Below are 17,003 nucleotides of genomic sequence, written 5' to 3'. Positions count from 1 at the left end.
ACATTAATAGAAAACAGAGTCTAAAGCAAATATTGTTAGTGACATCAAAGCTGAGTTTAAGGATACTACTCAGCCATAAAAACCGACAACATAATGCCATTTGCAGCAACATGGATGCTCCTGGAGAATGTCATTCTAAGTGAAGTAAGCCAGAAAGAGAAAGAAAAATATCATATGAGATCGCTCATATGTGGAATCTAAAAAACAAAAACAAAAACAAACAAAAACAAAGCGTAAATACAGGACAGAAATAGACTCACAGACAGAGAATACAGACTTGTGGTTACCGGGGGGTGGAGGGTGGGAAGGGATAGCCTGGGATTTCAAAATTGTAGAATAGATAAACAAGATTACACTGTATAGCACAGGGAAATATACACAAAATGTTATGATAACTCACAGAGAAAAAAATGTGACAATGAGTGTGTATATGTCCATGAATGACTGAAAAATTGTGCTGAACACTGGAATTTGACACATTGTAAAATGATTATAAATCAATAAAAAATGTTAAAAAAAATAAAATAAAAGTTGAAACAAACAAAAAAAAAAGCTGAGTTTAAGGAACATGTGACGTGCTAACAAAGTTGTCCATATCTAGTTAGAAACCTACTTGCTTTGTTCGCTGAAGCAAGGTACTGTTAGGAAATGCATTCTTCTTACTTCAGTCCCAATCCTTGGGCTGGGGCAGCATGAGGGTGGAGGCTTTGACTGAAGCTGAAGCGCCAAACTGGAAAAAAAAAACAAAAAACCAAGATTGGTTCCATTATATTAATACCCCCTATTAATACCCCCTTGCAGACTTCATAAACAACACCTGAAAATAAGCAAAGTCAAATCGTGGCTAAGCAGCTTTCATCACAGCAGCCTGGGTTTAATTAGGTTTTACATTTTTAAAGTATTTTAGGTTTACCTAGTGCCTTTAAAGTGCATTGGGCCCAGGTCCCAGAAGGATCAAAAAACAGAAATTAATTTTCAAGACATTTCATGGAGAAAATAAAAAGCCCTTAGCTTGGATCACAAATACTATATCAAAATAAGCTCCAGTCTCACCCCCTGCAGACTTTTGCCATGTATCAGCCAGAGCAATTTTTTTAAAAAAACAAAAAACAGACCATGTCTCTCCCTTGGTCAGGCATCTTTAATGGCTTCAGGTAAAGTCTGAACATTTCATGTAACCTACAAGGAACTGCATGATCTTGCTGCTGGAATATGATGGACGATTGTGGAGCAAGGAGGTAGGCTGTCTACGTCTGAATCCTAGTTCTGCCATTTACCATCTGCATAACCTTGGGCAAATTATTTTCCTCTGTATACTTCAGTTCTTCTTACCTAAAAAATGGGGACAATATAGAACCTATCTCATAGAGTTGTGCAGATTAAGTGAGTATTATCTACCCAACCAGCATAACACAGCACCTGGCACTTATATAAGTTTTATATAAGTATTAGCTAGTATTTCTTATCTGCCATACTCCTTCTCTTCCTTTCCCCCCAACTCTGTATTCCAGCCATTCTATATTAGTCAGGCCCTAGAATCCCAGGAATCATGTTTCTCTATTTGGAATACTGGCACCCAAATCTCCCTCTTATCTTCTTTCCACCCCCATCCTTCTATCTTTGCTTAACCACCACTTGCTTTGGGAAGACTTTCCAGTCCAGGCCAGTTGTTACCATGATGGGCTTCCAAGTCACCCAGGTAGGGCTGCCAGAGGTTGGGAAGCCCTGTTAAATTTGAATGTCAGATAAACAACAACTACTCAATGCAAATACAATAAATACTTTAGCAATAAGTATGCCCCATGCAATATTTGGACTTCAGATAAACGACGAATTATTTTTTAGTATAAATATGCCCCCATGCAATACTTGAGATATACTAAACATTTATTTATCTGACATTTGAATTTAACTGGGTGTCCTGTGTTTTATCTGTCGGCCCTACACCCAGGAGATCCTCTATCATAACCCTTACAAAATTTCAATAAATTAAAAAGTATGACAAGTGGTTCTGTTTCCCGCACTAGTGTGTCAGGTCAGAGGAGCAGGGCCCACGCAGGCTTGCTCACTGTTTTAGATCTGGCACTGCCAACATTCCACAAATACTGAGGAATAGAGCCATCAGGCCAAAGCTCAGGAGGCCCCTATTGGAAATTATCTGTAACAACAGGCAGACTCTGGGGGAGAGGCATTTTCAAGAAGATACCGCTAGTTTCATGTCCACAGTTGGATAAAATGATGATACGACTTTTCAGAATATCTCCAGTGTGATAATATTGGCTCCCCAATGACAGCTTTAAGGTGACCCTACTATTTTACATTAAAAAAAAAAGACTTTGAGTTTTCGTACCTATTTCACTTGACTCTTAAGGCAAGTATTAATGTCCACATTTAACAAATGAGGAAATGGAGGCTCAGAGAACTGTAAGCAACTTACCCAAGATGACTAATAAGTGGCTGTTTTATCCCTGGGAATCGACCTTGTGCTCTCCCCACTGTGCCACACCGTCATCTGGGCCAATTTAAAGAACCAGAATTCTTGGATTCTTCCTCCTCACCTAGACATCCTCTCAAAGAAGTCTGATACCTGACTTCTCTCTACAGACTTAATTGCTCCCCCTATAAAGGTTCCCCAACAATAGCCTGAGAGGAGACAGGGAGGTCTGTATTTTGAAATACAGGTAATTCTTAACTAATCTCTCATATTACAAATGACACTAGGTCTGGAGACTAAAGACTTTGCATAGAGTTGGAGGGAAATAGTAGTAACACTGACCAGAACCCGAAATCAGTCTTTTTTTTTTTTCAACCTGCTTCTCTAGAAGACGCCACCCCACATCCCCCGAAATTTCTGGGGACAAGGATTTACACTTTGACTATATAATTCTGTCAAATTTCTTCTGGAATGAGGTGGGAAAGGCTGACTCAGCTCTTAGTATAGCATCTGGTAATCTCATCTCTTGGAGCGCCGCTACAAATTCATCAGCCCGAGGGTATGCGGGCTTTCTGTCACTGGGAAATGCCTGTGAGGCTGACTAGATGCCACTTGTGCTCCCAGTTCTCCTTCTCATAAAGGATCTGAGCCTCTGAGGAAGATCCACTCAGACTGGAGGAGCCCAGATTCTACCAGGACAGGAAGCTGCGGACTAAACCAGCCGCCACATCCAGTCCAGGCTCTCTCGCCTGAAAGCTCCCCCGACCCTAACCCAGCTCTGCTTCCGTGAGCTTCTGAAGGAAGCTTCCTCAAAGGAAACTTCCATTTTGAAGGAGCGGAAATGGGAAGCAGGGAACAACCAAGAAAGTTTGGGCTGCCCAGGGCAGAGGGTCAGAAGCTAAAGACCTAAAACAGAACAGGCTGTGAGCAATTCCATAAAGCCAGAAATGCAACCCCCCAACAATGATATGTTCTTAACCCCCTGCAGCTTACTTGGTTTGGGAGGAGGTGAGGCGAAAGTATGACAGGGCTGCAGACCTGCTGTTGGGAGCCTCCTTGGGCAGTCCTCTGCTGTGTCTGCAGCGCGAGCGCCTGCCGGCTGCCGGGACTAGCTCCTAGACACACAGCTGCGCGGAGGAAGCTGCGGAGGCTCTGCTCCCCAGCCCGGCGGAAGGAGGAATACTGACGACTGGGGCCTGCCTAAAACGAAAATACCAAACGCAACTGAGTTATAATTATGGATTGTAGGGGCCACTGAAGAAAACATCTGTGCTGACAGAATTCTAGCTGGAGCCTTCCTCTGAAGCTCGGAAACGGACCTTTACAAAACTACCGACCTGGATTAGAGCCAGCATGGAAGGTGCTCGCACGTGTCGAGACCATCTGGCCAAGGACGGTTCCCCCGGGGAATCTTTTCTCTGGCACTGTTAAGCCCCTCAGTTGGAGCCGGCGCTCACCCCCACTGCCACCTCACGTCGTGCGCGCAGCTCCTGCCACTACCCTGGCTAGGGTGCCCGGGTAACCAGGGACGCGCGGGGAGCCGGCGGCACAACGCGAGTGCACCCCGCCCGCCGTAGCTCCTCCTACCCCTTGCAGAAGCTGAGGCTGAGTGTGCCAGCAGCGCGCTCGGGAGCGGGTCTTTAGCCGGGAAAGCGCGGCTCTCGTGCCGCTCTGGGCTCAGCCAGTGAGAGACCGGGGGTGTGGTTGAGGGAATACGCAGGCCGAGTACTTAGGGCCTCGCTGTGGGTCAGGCCTGGTTTTCTCCGCACTCTGGCGCACGCGTGTCCTCCTCGCCGCAGCCAGGGCGCCCGAGAACGGTCACCTGGCTGCATCATGGTGACCCCTTGCACCACCAGCCCCGTGAGCCCCGCCGCCAGGGCTGGGAGGCGAGACGACCAGAACCTCCGTGCCCCGGTGAAGAAGAGCAGGCGTCCACGCCTCCGGAGGAAGCAGCCGCTGCAGACGCGGAGCCCGTGCCCGCTCCCCGGAGACTCCGGCGTTTGCGACCTGTTTGAGTCCCCCAGCTCCGGCTCGGATGGCGCCGACAGCCCCGCGGCGTCCGCGGCGCGAGGCTGCAGCCCCCTACCCGCTCCTGCCCAGCAGCTGGTGCAGCTAGATCTACAGACCTTCCGCGACTACGGTCAGAGCTGCTACGCCTTCCTCAAGGCGCGGGAGAGCCACTTTCACCCGCGGGAGTCTCTGGCGCGGCAGCCACAAGTGAGGCGCCGGTAGAGCTAGCTCTCCACCGCCGCTCCTCTTCCTCTCCCGGGCTCTCCTTTTCTGCTCTGTCTGCCCTCCGAGGAGCCCAGCTCCTGCCCCCGGTCCGAGCGGGAAGGGGCTTTGGAGGGCCGGGCTACCGGCCTCATTTTACAGATGGAGAAAAGTGGGGCCTAGACGGCTTAAGTGACCTGTCCGAAGTCTCCAAACTGATTAGTAAGGATACAGTAGAATGCAGAGGAGTTAAGACGGTTTCTAGGTTCGAGTCGACTCCTACTGACCCCAGCCAGTTACTTAACAATTTTAAACTTGTTTCTTCATTTGCAAAATGCGGGCCTCCCCTGCCCCCACTGAATTGCTGAGAGGATTACAACAGGTAACGTTTACCCGTGCTCCGCACAGCGCCAGGCACAAATCCTGGCGTCCCGGCTCCTAGCCCCGCCTGTGCTCTTTCCGCAGCAGTGCTGCTCACGTGTTTCCTCCCAATTGCCAGGGCGTTTAGGTTTTCCTCTTTTTTCCTGCCTCTCTCCGGGAATGCTCCCTGGGTCTTCTCGGACTGTTCCTTCCGCAGCTCCTCTCAGCCCTAGGCTTAGCCGGCCCGCCTCCCTCCTCCCTCTGGCAGGTGACGGCGGAATCCCGCTGTAAGCTGCTCAGCTGGCTGATCCCCGTGCACCGCCAGTTCGGCCTCTCCTTCGAGTCACTGTGCCTGACGGTGAACACTCTGGACCGCTTCCTTACCACCACGCCTGTGGCTGCAGACTGCTTCCAGCTGCTTGGGGTCACGTCTCTGCTCATCGCTTGCAAACAGGTACCTCCACGCGGGGTCTAGGGGGCAGCCAAACTCTAAGCCAGTCTCTGGCTGCCCGGCTTTCCAGCGCACACGACTGAGTGCTGGGTTCCCTGAACTCACTTTAGCAGACGTTTGCAACCTCACACACTCCACAGTCTTAGCTTCACAGTTCCCCCACAAGCTAACAATCCTTTTACCCAGCCCCCAAAGAAATAGGCCGGTCTCAACAGCTTTCTGTAGTCCTTCTATTCTAGTCTCCGAAAAAAAAAAATCTTCAAAATTTCTCCAACCTGTTTTCAGCTGGACGGAAGTTAAAGAAAGTGTGCTGAAGTACGCCCCAGATGAAGTGGAAGTATGGAGAGGCGAAGCCCCAGATATCTCACGGGAAGGGATAGGGGGAGTCCTGGTTTTCTCCCAGGTTTGAAACTGGGTGGGCCTCGGACCTGAATGCTGCGCAGCGGGGGCTGAGCACCCCTGTTTTACAGGTGGAGGTGCACCCGCCGCGCGTGAAGCAGCTCCTGGCCCTGTGCTGCGGCGCCTTCTCCCGGCAGCAGCTCTGCAACCTTGAGTGCATCGTGCTGCACAAACTGCACTTCAGCCTGGGCGCGCCGACCATCAGTTTCTTCCTGGAGCATTTCACACACGCGCGCGTGGAGGCCGGGCAGGCCCAGGTCTCCGAAGCCCTGGAGGCGCAAGCCCTGGCGCGCGGTGTGGCGGAGCTGAGCCTGGCTGACTACGCTTTCAGCAGCTACACCCCCTCCCTGCTGGCCATCTGTTGCTTGGCGCTGGCAGACCGTATGCTGCAGCTCCCACGCCCGCTGGACTTGCGCCTGGGTGGGCACTGCGAGGAGGCGCTAGAGGACTGCCTGGGCAAGCTGCAGCTACTGGTGGCCATAAACGGAACCTCTCTGACTCACATGCTGCCCTTCCAGATCTGTGAGAAGTGCAGCCTGTCCCCGAGCTTGAAATAAAGTAGACCCTTGGTTTCCTTTGATCCCCTAGCCTGGCTGCTGGACCTCTCCCATCGTTTTGAAAGAGTGCAGTATTGGCCCACAGAAGGGGGTTCGAGGCTCCCACTTGGTCACCAGGTCATCTTACAGGTTGTAATTAGTGTACGATAGTAGAGTCTCATTGTTTATTTCGCCGAGAGCGCACGAGAGAAGAGCCATCTTTCCCCAATAAACAGGCGGTCTGTCGTGGTTTGTCTGAAAGCTGCTATTGTGAGCATTTTTGTTCGATGGAAGGGAAGGTGAAGGCAGTCCCGGAACAGAGGCAGTAACAACCAAGGGGTCCTCCCTCCCTCCAGGTCCACTCTGTAGTTAGCACTCTGTGTAGGAACACCAGATCTGGCATGGTCCTGGTCACCGCAGTTCCAGTTCCAGGGTCACTTGTAGGCATGTAACCCATGACCCATCCTCCTGTCAGGAGGCTGAGGACTGCTTATCCCCAGAGGTCCAAAGGTGTTGGGGGTGTGAGGTTGAATAGAGCTCACAGCAATCCATGCTGTCTAGAGAGGCCAGGGTGCAGCCCCTGGTGCAGGCGATGCCTCGATGCCTCAGGAAAGCATTGGGGACCCCTCAGGCTCACTAACTAAAGCAAGCAAGAGCTACCCTGACAACTGCCAGATGCAGAAAATGAAGGCTTTGCAGGCAGTTATGGCCATTGCAAGTCAAGCCCATCTATCCTGCAATCACGTGATTGAAGAGTTCTCACTTGTCTTACACTTGCTCATGTGAGCCTGGGGAAGCAACAGCACACTAGTAATCCTGGCTATCATTTAATGCTTATACGTAAAGACACTGGGTTCAGGATTTGTTATTTCAGTGCTTCAACAATTCTATGAGTTAGAATCTATTATCCCAGTTTTCACAGGACACTGGGCCACAGAGAAGTTAAACGACAATGGAGCAGCCAAGATTTGAAGGCAGGTGATTCGAGTCCAGAGTCCCACCCTTTGCCACCTGCTCAACTTACCCCACTTACTGATTTCTGGAAATGCTCATAAAACCCTCTTCCCGAGGTAGGTGTGGGACAAGTGACCTATTTAGTGCCCTCCATTCAATAGGGACTATAGAGGACATATTTGAAGAGCCAGTACACTCCCCGCCTCCAGTTATGTTACAGGAGTCATTTTACAGATGGGAAAAGTGAATCAAGAAATGGGACACAGGCAGGCTGGAGTTTTGGAGTTCATAGCTGTCCCGTCATCTTCATTTTCACTGTTGTGAATCTGCAGTAGGCCCTGAATCTCAGCTCTGTCACCTCCAGCAAATTTTTTAACTTCTCTAAGCCCAATAGGCAACCGATACCCTGGCTGTTGGGAAGCTTAAATGAGATTGCTTTGAGGTGGTTTCAAGTAGTGATTAAACATGCAGGCTCTAGAATCAATTTGCTGGGTGAGCTTAAGCAAGTCACATGTCTATGCCTAAGTCTCTTCTGTAAAAATGGGAATAACAGTAGCATTTACCTGGTAGTGTAGATGTAAGAATTTAATAAGATCTTCTCTACAAATCCCTCAGCACAAGTCCTGGCACAAAGCAATTCTTCAAAAAGGCTGGTGTCAGCCTGTACAATGATGGGGACAGGTTACACAGAAAAAACATGGAGAAAGACAGAGATAAAGCAAATATAGCAAATTGTTAACAATGTTATTGTTGTTCACTGTACTGTTCTTTCAATTCTGTATGGTTGAAAAAACATAATAAAAAGATTTTTGGGGAAAAAATTCAGTCATGTTTTAGTGCATTTAGAATAATCCTACGATGTATGACAAATGGCACAAATAAAAAGCAAACAAACTCAAAGGAAATGTAGAGAAACGTCCTTGCACTTCTCTTCACGTGCACCCTCCAAGTACTCTCCAGAGCCAAGAACGCCTTCCTCTAGGCACCTTGGACCCTTTTGTTCCAGATATGCTGATATGCTAAGCACACCAGGAACTTTCTCCTCCTTGGTTCAGGGAAAGGGAAGTGGTGATCCCCACGCCGTGTGAGGAAAAACTGGTCTATGATGGTAAAAAGTAGGAGGTGGAAGATCATATAATCTATCCCAAGTTCCAAAATATCTGGAGCCCTCAGTCTGGCTGTTAGGGGGTGGATTACCTCTGCAAAAGAATGACTTTGGGAGGAGTTATCTCCACCAGCTTTTACTCCATCACTCAGTCAAGCTTGTTATGGTTGATTTGGTTCCAGAATCATCCAGACTAATAGTTGTATAATCAAGCTATTCCTGCTCTTGTTGCCATAGATAATCTACTGTACATTTAAATGTATAATGTCCATATTTTTCTACTCCAATTTGGAACTCAATGAAAATGGGCCTATTTTGGAAAATCTGTGATGTCTCCATGTGTAGAGATCTCCCCAAAACTCAGCTAAGAACTCCCCTACTCCTTTTACAGACTGGGAAGTTATTAAGGATAGGAGTGGGGGATGGAGTGGCTGGTGGCCAGGCTACTCAGGAACCATAGGAGGCAGGAGACAGAGCCAGGAACAGGCTGTGGGAGGCTATAGATGCAGCTGAATAGGCTCCTTAAAACAACAACAAAATTAATTTATCCACACCAAGCACCAGTCACATTTCATAAATAATCTCATCTTCACAGCAACTCCATTGAAGTCAGTGTTATGTTTTTCCAAAACTGGGCTCACAGACCTGGTGGAGCCAAGTTCTAACCCTAAAGCTAGAGCTCTTTCCTCACCATCAGCAGTACCACACCAACTTTAGCTGGCTGATCTCACTTCACCTGGGTCCCTGGCATCTATAGATGGGTCAGAGAGTTTCTGAGTCAAACTGTATCATTGGATTACTCTCCATTACTGTTATGGTTATCTTATTTATTAGTCCAAATAATAGGTGCAAATAAAAGAGGATCATGCACTTTCACTATTCCTATTGGGTATAAGGCACCAAGAAGGTGCCCGGTAGGCAGTCAGAAGATTTCAATTTCAGATGATTGTCCAAACTGGATGGATATAAGCGTGGTCCTGAGAGAGACAGACTCCTCACTCAGGGATCTGGAGATGCCCCTTCCTGGGAGAGGCTTCAGGCTTGGGAAGGGCAGTCAAGTTTGCGGCAGAGCAATCGAGGCGCTTGTACAGAGGATGGCCAAATGCTTCGAGGGACAGCCGAGACTTCCGGAGGAGAGACGCGGGGTTTTAGGGGATTTGGGGCTGTCCACTGTGTCGTTTTCAGAAACTGAAGGGGAGTTTGTAGATGTCACTTTTTCTTAATTGCCCCTCTTTAAAATGCTGAGCTCAGGCGCTGCTACCCGGGAAAGTGCGGGGCTAAGAGTATGGAGGAGGCTCTAGGCACCAGACCAAGAGAGACCAAGTGGAAGGCAAGTCCAAGAGTCCTCCCCAACCTTGGGAGAAGGTGCTTCTGTAATCTTGGGCTGTTTGGGGGAGTCTCCACCAAATCCTTCAGGGCGGAGCAAATGCTGGAGTCTGGCTTTGGCGATTGACACTAAGTTTATTTCGTGCCTTGTGGCTGGGGTGGGAAGAAAATGAGAATCGTTAACTTTTTCATTCCCGCTGTCCACACGCGGGAAGGCAATACTCAGCGTTAGGGACCAGTAGGGCTAGTCCGCTCCTCCTTCCCTCCCTTCCTCTGGCGCGGCGGAGAGGTGGCGGCGCCAACGCTAGCCAAAAGGGCGCCCGCGGGCCAGAGCCCCGCGCTCGCGGCTCCCGAGGGAAGCCGTGTTGCCAGGTTGTGTTTAACGCCTCCGCCCGCGCACAGATTGTCGAGGGCTGAAGGCGCCACCTCTGGCGCTCAAGCGCGAGCCGCCCCTCCCGCGCCACGATACTCTCTTCACTGGGCCCTCCCTCCCGTACCTCCACAATCTCCCCTGGCTCCACCCCGGCCACGCGCCTCCCCGACCTCCGGCCGGCTTCTGAGCCTGCAGGCGTCGGGCGGAGCGCAGGGTGTGGGGTCGCCATCCCACCCGAGCCGCGGCTTCCGAGCAGTCGGCGTGGGGCTCCCGGGCCGAAGCGGGTCGGGAGGCAGGATGCAGGAGTGCGAGGGCGCCGCTGCGCGTCGTCGGGCCTTCGACAGCATTTGCCCCAATAGGATGCTGGATCCGCGAGACCGGCCCTTCGGCAAGCCCGGGAAGCCGGAGAGGAAGGTGGGGCCGCGGGCCGGGGCAGGGCGGGGTCCGCACGCTTCGGGCCCTGAGAGCTCACTCGCGCTCACGGTTTCTGTGCTCGGCTAGTACGACCCTCCGCGGAAGTTACTTCCCAGTCGCAGCGGCGGCAGCCCGGTGTCGGTGTACGAGGATCCCCCAGACGCCGAGCCGGCTGCGCTGCCAGGTGAGCCCCTTGGCCCCTACGCGATCCCTCGGGTTCCTGGCGCTGGGTGGGTGCGGCGCGCGCGGTTCGTAAGAGGGAACTTCTTACGAACCGCGGGGACTTCGACGTCCTGGCAGCTGTGCCAACGGCAAGCCCTTGCAGAGAGGCTTAGGGTTCGCTCTGCGCTTGTCTTTGGTTCTCCCTGCGCAGCCCTCACCACCATAGACCTGCAGGACCTCGCTGACTGCTCCTCGTTACTCGGGTCCGACGCGCCGCCTAGTGGTGACTCGGCCGCATTACAGGTACCTCCTCTTCCCGCTAGAGCCTTGCGGCTCTTAGCCCAAACTTCGATTCGGGAGTCATTTCTCGAGTTTCCGCTAAGAATAGTCTTGGGTGGGGAGCGCAGGTACTCTGGCTAGCTGGGGAGATGTCCTGCAGGAATCCGAGCCTCAAGGATAGGAACATTCTCCTCCCTCCTAGTATGTTAACGGTGGCCGTGTTCTCAGAGCTGTTTTGACCAACTTGCGCCAGGCAGGCTCACCTGGAGGACTCCCCTGCCAGACAAGTCTCTGGTTCCCCTCCCCATCTATTCCTTGGAGCTGCGACAAAGCAACGTGGAGATTGCACACTGCGGCACAAGGCGGGTAGGTGGGAGCAATGTTGCGTTCTGGGCACCTGACACTCGTGCAGTCTGTTTTCGCAACAAGCCCTTACAGGGCTGTTCATTAACCATTTTCATTCCCTGGATGTCTAAGGAGTGTAGCGATCGGAAGATAATTTCTCAGTCAAGATTTGAATAAACGAAAATAGTTTACATTTGGAGGAAGCAGGAAGAAAAACAAAGGTCTCTGGAAGAAATCTTACTGAAAACTTTCCTCTCTGCAGAGATAGCCCTTCAGCAGTTGAGCAATTTAAGGGCCTTTTCACCCCTCCAAAGACTACTGTCACAACCCTCATGGGGCAAAGAGGCATCCTCCCTCCCACTTACTATTATCCCACTTCTACCGCTTGCCAGGGCTGACACTCCCAGGCAGATGATGGAGTGGCATCATCTGAGGCCTGGTGCCCAGAAGGACAGGAGATCCTAGTTAGACGCAACCTGCAGGAAGAGTGTAAGTTCCAGCTTCCTGGAAGCAGGTGCTGGGGATATGAAATTTCACAGTACAGAACTCTCCAGAGGATATGACCCCCCCACACACACACAATTAGGGTCGGTGGTGGAGCAAAGCTTCCCAGGGCCTTCTGTAAGTGCTTCTTAGAACTGGGATAGAGTCCTAGACTCAGAGCACGTGGTCAACGAGAGCAGAGGTTGTTAAGGGAGGAGGTGAGAGTAGGCATTGCCCTGCAGGGGCCATTCTATTATTCTATTATTCTTTTTAGATCTGGATCCTCAAATAAGATAAGACAACCTGAGCATCTTTCAACTGGCCCAGAGGGCTACATCACTCCCTTACTCCAACATGTTTATTTTGCATGTAACAAAAACCAAGTAGGTTTGTGCTGAATTTTTGCTTATTGTATAGAGAACATAAATTTGACATCATATTCTGGGTTAGTCTTATTTTTTTTCTTTCTCCTGTCTGTGTTGGATAAATGCAAGTTTTTTAAAAATCTAATTGGAAGATAGGATTAAAAGTTTCAAGGACAGAGCTCATGCCAGATGGCCCAAGAGGTCCAGAACTTGTCCTGGGGAAGGCAGAGCTGGTGCAGGGGGAAATAGACCCCTAGGGAAAGATTCCAGGGGGAAATCCCTGGCCAGTGCACGCTCTGGTCACGTTTCCCAGCCTTTTTTCCTCTTGGGAAAGTGGACAGAAAGAGGGAATGCTCTAGCAGTGTTTGAGGTCCATAAAGGGGCAAGACTGGGATAAAACAGGAGGATGTATTTCCTGGGCCCCAATCCCTGAGTTGGCTTCCAGTATCTTCATGGTTAGGGTTCTTCTCAAACCTCTACTGAGAGGAAGACCTTTTAGCCCTTGGAAAATGACTCTCATTTCTGACTCCTTCAACCAGGGCAGAATTCATGCTTTAGGATTCATCTGGGGCCCTCAGTCCTTCCTTTCTAAGCCCCCTTCCCCTAACAGCCTCAGTTCCCAACTAGTGCTAGAAGGCTTCCTGGTTGAAGCTCTCCTCCCTGAGGGAAACAGATACTTGTACATTCTTTGAAGTTAGTGTCAGAATAAATTCCTATTCTCAGAAATATCTAAATTGTAAAGAAGGGCTTTTGGGAGAAGAGTATGATTAACCCAAAGGAATTTTAAAAATCCGATAATAATGCAATCAGTTGAATAGATATTTCTGATGCACATATTGGATGCATCCCTCACAGCATGCCACTTGAGACACCTCTGTCCCCTTCCCAGTGCTGTCTTCATTGCAAGCCAGGCTTTCCTAAAAGAGAAAGCTAGAGGCAATGCGGTATAGAGAAGAGAGGACTGAAATAGGCACCAGCATTCTGGGACAGAAACTCCAGTTTCACTATTTCAGAGCTGGGTGGCTCTGGGCAGTTCAATTTCTCTGAACTTCAGCTTCTCCACCAGAGGAGGAGTCACTTCCTGGGCCCTACCTGCTTCCCACATCGGTGTGAAAATTAACAGAGAGACTCGACGCAAAAGAGTTTTGTTAACTCAGTCCACGAATTTAGGGACTAAGAAGTTTCCTGGCCTCCAACCTTTTACTGTCTCCTCCCCCTCATGCACCCAGGCACACTGCAGGGACTCGGGGGACTGTCCAGTTCAAGACGTTGGAGGTGATCACGCCATACAGAAAAAGTCAATTCCAACTTTTTGAGAAACAGTAGAGCAGCAGGGGCCACGTCTGCTGCGTGCTACAGGAAAAACTTTCCATAGCATTCCTGGCCACTCATATCTTAGTCCACCCTTTCCCTTCCTTTACGGGCTGGGGTGGACGTGGTTTAGCTGTGCCTCCCTCAGACTTGGGGTATGTGGCCTCGAGTTACTGCTTTGATGACCCTGCACGCCGGCGGGTCTTGGGAGGAAGGACGGAGTGTTCGAACACCGAGCTCCCAGCTCTTAGAAAGGTGGCTCCTTGGTCCGTGGGAGGTAAGTCGGGGCTGAAGTTGCGCGGGCGCACTAGGAACGCGCGGGAGGCTGCTGGGTGGCTGGAGGCCCGCCAATGAGGCGGCGCGGGGCTGCGCTGGCTGCTGGAGGCTGGGCGCCGGGCAGGTGTGCTACAAGCTCAAGGACGGCCGCCCGACACAGAGCCACGCGCAGTTTCAGGGCCCGGCAGGGCCCTCGCGCCCGGGTCCGCGCTTCTTGAGTCCCTCTCCCCGTCATGGCGGTGCAAGCCTACTGGATACCGTGTCTCAGACAGGGTTTTGATTTTCAGGTATAAGTTTTGGCTGCGAACCTGAGTGCATGCAGACCCACCGCCGAGCCGGGGAGGATAACTGTCGGTCTAGGAAATGTTTCAGACTCCACATTAACTAGTTTACACCTCTGGTTTATTTCAGAACCATTCCTTGCCAACGGCAGCTGACTTCGATCTGCAGGATTTCAGAGACACGGTGGATGATCTCATCGCAGGCAAGTGCAGTCTCTTTGCAGTTTAACAGCAGGGGTATCCTCCACTCCTCAAATCAGACTAGTTCAGATTTCGTGGTCGTGAAGGTGGTAAACTCAGCGCCTGTCAACGACTCGCCAGCAACTCATCAAAGGATTAGGCTCTTCCATATTTAGGGCACCCCCCACCCTTCCTAATGAAGATGATGTATCGCTGGATCTATTGCACTTTCTCAGTTTACCCGTGTGAGTTCTGGGAGAGGGAGCCCTACGCTGTGATGTGGTCAGGAAGCTGCAGAGCAAAGGATTTGTACCACTTCAGGCAAGTTTGCCCTGGCCACCGTGGCGATTCAGTCCAGATCATCTCAACAGGCATTTATTGAGCACCTGCTCTGTACGTACAGGATATCAAGAAGAGTCTGGGGATCGTAGGAATTGCAGAGTGAGGGGTACTTTATTTAAAAAAAAAAAAATCTCCACACAAACCCTACATTCCGGAGCGGCATTTTCTCCCTCTAGCTGGCCGGGCACGAGTCTGAGGCTGCAAACCCAGCTCCTCTCTTCCTCTGCTCTCTTCGTCAGACTCATCTTCTTTGATGTCGCCTTCCCTGGCCAGTGGAGACTTCCCTTTCTCTCCTTGCGACGTACTGCCGTTTGGGTCCTGTCTCTCTCCGCCGCTGGACCCACGGGCCCTACAGTCTCCGCCGCTGCGCCCTCCCGACCTGCCCCCGCCAGAGCAGTACTGGAAGCAGGTGGCCGACCAGAACCAGAGGGCGTTGGGGGACGCGCTCGTCGAGAATAACCAAGTAGGGACACTGGGCTGGCATCCTGGATTCCTGGGGTGGGGACAGGGTATGGATCTCCTGGCAGAAGTGGGGGTTGCAGGAGCGGGAATTTGCCCCTTTGGACGTTGAAATTAGTGGTCCAGGGAGTGGTTCACGTAGCTTCTATCCTCCACTGGCTCTATCTCAGTTTACAACGCCACTAAGTGGGAATAATCTTACCCACCAGATTTTTAATAGGGCTAACAAAATTTACTGAAGGCTTTCTATATGCCTGGTATTGTGCTTACCAATTTACTTTCTCCTCATTTAATACCCACAGCCATTGAGCTAGGTACTATTACCAGCCCCATTGTACAGTTAAGGAAACTGAGGTATAGGAAGTTTGAATTTCAGAGGCAGAACCTAGATCTACCTGTTGCCCAAGTCAATGTTCTTCACACCGAGGATTAATTGAGAAACATTTTATCTAAATGCTTTGTTTAAAAAAGTTAAATAAATTGATTATTATTCTCATCAGTGTAAATGTTCTTGGGGCCTCAGTTTCTAAACAGATGTTAGGATCTGGGTTCAATTCCTGCAGAATATACAGACAAGACCGAGCGGTAGCCTACGTCTGAATGTTTGGGTCTCCTCCTGCAGCTGCACGTGACGCTGACCCAGAAACAGGAGGAGATCGCTTCGCTGAAGGAACGGAATGTGCAACTGAAGGAACTCGCCAGTCGGACCCGGCACCTGGCCTCGGTGCTGGATGTAAGTGGGGCGCGGGTGTGTAGAACACGGCGGGAAGTCGGAAATGTTCTTGCGCACCCCCTACCCTGCTCCCAGTGTTGGAACCCGGCGGGGGTCGGGAAAAGGAGAGGACCGCTGGGAGCTCGCTGAGTCAATCACTCTCAGGGGTCGTCTGAGTCAGCTGAGTCGCGCCGTTTGAAGTGCGCCCAGATCTCCTTTGAGCGCCCAGCGGAAGGCGAGTCTGGCTGGCCCCAGGGCGGCGCTCCTCCCCATCTTTTGTAGAAGCTGATGATCACACAGTCCCGGGATTGCATGGCGGCAGCCGAGCCCTTCCTGCTCAAGGCGACTGCCAAAAGGAGCTTGGAGGAATTGTTCAGCGCTGCGGGGCAGGATTGCGCAGAAGTGGACGCCATCCTGAGGGAGATTTCCCAGCGCTGCGATGAAGCCTTGCAGAGCCGCGATCCCAAGCGGCTCCGGCTGCAGCCCGAGCAGCCGAGCACCGACTGCAGGCCCGGGAACCTGCACGGCGCCTTCCGGGGGCTGCGCACAGACTGCAGCCGGAGCGCGCTGAACCTGAGCCACAGTGAGCTGGAGGAGGGCGGCTCCTTCAGCACCCCTATCCGCAGCCACAGCACCATCCGCACCCTCGCTTTCCCCCAGGGCAATGCCTTCACCATCCGGACAGCCAACGGGGGTTACAAATTCCGCTGGGTCCCCAGTTGACCTAGGATGTGGTCCTCCAAAAACACTGCCCTCTAACCAGATGGAAGCGCCTGGAGGCTAAGCGGGAGCAGCTGAAACTGTTTCCTGAACGTGGCTTCTCATAAACACCTCCTCCTGAAACTTATTTTTTTCAGGAACAACAACAAAAAAATTGATACTGATGCACTGTAAAGTTCTGGTACAAAATACTGTATGTTCCCTCCCCTTTTCACACGAAACTGTGTGTGTGTGTGCGCGCGCGCGCGTGAGTGTGTGTATTTATGTGTATACACACATATGTCACAGTCAATTTTTAAAGTATTTATTTTTAGCAGCTTTGAATTATGTACTTTTCAGAGCTGGAAGGGACCTAGAAAGCACTTAGGTATTTTATAATTACATAATGCCCTACTTTCATAAGTTTGAAAAGGAGACTTTACGAAGTTAAGTAATTTTCTACAATAAGAAGTGTCATCGGAACCTTCTAAGTGATCTCAATAGTCATTTAAAAATTGTAGGCCTAGAAGCCAGGTCTCTGGGTGA

General features: G+C 50.9%; 2 protein-coding genes across 2 annotated transcripts; both read left to right on the top strand.

The window, feature by feature from the left end:
- The first annotated feature begins 4,188 nt into the window (after positions 1-4,188).
- CCNO (cyclin O) lies at positions 4,189-6,636 on the top strand. Its single transcript, XM_031445177.2, has 3 exons — positions 4,189-4,651; positions 5,274-5,459; positions 5,927-6,636. The coding sequence occupies exons 1-3, from the start codon at positions 4,268-4,270 to the stop codon at positions 6,410-6,412; spliced, it is 1,056 nt and encodes a 351-aa protein (XP_031301037.1). The 5' UTR covers positions 4,189-4,267; the 3' UTR covers positions 6,413-6,636.
- A 3,810-nt stretch (positions 6,637-10,446) lies between these two features.
- Positions 10,447-16,570, top strand: MCIDAS (multiciliate differentiation and DNA synthesis associated cell cycle protein). The gene is made up of 7 exons (XM_031440965.2): positions 10,447-10,563; positions 10,651-10,747; positions 10,937-11,028; positions 14,196-14,268; positions 14,827-15,050; positions 15,669-15,779; positions 16,041-16,570. Exons 1-7 carry the CDS (start codon positions 10,447-10,449, stop codon positions 16,479-16,481), a joined length of 1,155 nt encoding a protein of 384 aa, XP_031296825.1. The 3' UTR covers positions 16,482-16,570.
- The last annotated feature ends 433 nt before the right edge of the window (positions 16,571-17,003 follow it).

Source organism: Camelus dromedarius, chromosome 3 (assembly GCF_036321535.1).
Source record: "Camelus dromedarius isolate mCamDro1 chromosome 3, mCamDro1.pat, whole genome shotgun sequence".
Lineage (NCBI taxonomy): Eukaryota > Metazoa > Chordata > Mammalia > Artiodactyla > Camelidae > Camelus > Camelus dromedarius.
This window is presented reverse-complemented; position numbering and strand designations above follow the sequence as displayed.